The sequence below is a fragment of the Calidris pugnax genome, unplaced genomic scaffold, assembly GCF_001431845.1.
Source record: "Calidris pugnax isolate Ruff unplaced genomic scaffold, ASM143184v1 scaffold9, whole genome shotgun sequence".
Classification (NCBI taxonomy): Eukaryota; Metazoa; Chordata; class Aves; order Charadriiformes; family Scolopacidae; genus Calidris; species Calidris pugnax.
Genome location: NW_015090778.1, coordinates 8,337,570 through 8,338,306, shown reverse-complemented (window position 1 = coordinate 8,338,306; position 737 = coordinate 8,337,570). Strand labels below are relative to the sequence as shown.

The 737-nt window shown below is 68.4% G+C and overlaps 1 protein-coding gene across 1 annotated transcript in view; it reads left to right on the top strand.

Moving 5' to 3' along the window:
• The first annotated feature begins 83 nt into the window (after positions 1-83).
• The window catches only part of LOC106894095 (heparan sulfate glucosamine 3-O-sulfotransferase 3B1-like), a 35,346-nt gene continuing 34,692 nt past the window's right edge, over positions 84-737 (top strand). The window contains exon 1 of the mRNA XM_014952588.1: positions 84-655. Coding sequence (XP_014808074.1) covers positions 249-655 — 407 coding nt within the window. The 5' untranslated portion in view covers positions 84-248. The remainder of the gene's footprint in view (positions 656-737) is intronic.

Genomic DNA, 737 nt, shown 5'->3' with positions numbered 1-737 from the left:
GGCTGAGGGGCGCTGTCCGTCCCGCCCCCCTCCCTCCGCTGCCTTTCCCTGCGCTGCCGGCGGGAGCGGAGCGGCGGGAGCGCTATAGCGGGGGTTGAAGGAGGAGGAGAAGGAGGAGGGAGAGTTGAGGGGGGGGAAGGTTCTCCTTAGGCTTTTTTTAATTCCTCCCCCCCTTCCATGAGACGCCCGGTGGAGCCGAAAGGAGCCGGGCGAAGCTCAGCCATGCCTCCCGGCCCGCCCGCCGGCACATGGGGAACCGCTGCCTCGATGTCCCCCTGGCGCTGCCGCCGCTGAGGCGGAGGCTCCTGCTGCTCTTCATCATGCTCTTCCTCTGGCTCTATATGTTTTACTCCTGCGCCGGCTCTTGCGCCGCCCGCGGCTCCCCGGTGGCGAAGGAAGAGGGGAGCCCCGGGGAGCAGCAGCAGCAACAGCGGGGACACCCCCTTCCTTTCCCCGTAGCCCCTTCCAGCCCCATCTCCAGCTTCTTCAACGGCTCCGGCACCAAGCGGCTGCCTCAGGCCATCATCATCGGGGTGAAGAAAGGGGGGACGCGGGCGCTGCTGGAGTTCCTGAGGGTGCACCCCGACGTCCGCGCCGTCGGGGCCGAGCCCCACTTCTTCGACCGCAACTACGAGCGGGGACTCGCCTGGTACAGGTACGGGACGGGCGGCGGGGACGGGGGGGTGGAGTAGGGTTTAGGGAGAGTCTCCCCGGCCACCCCCCAATCCTCTCTTGTC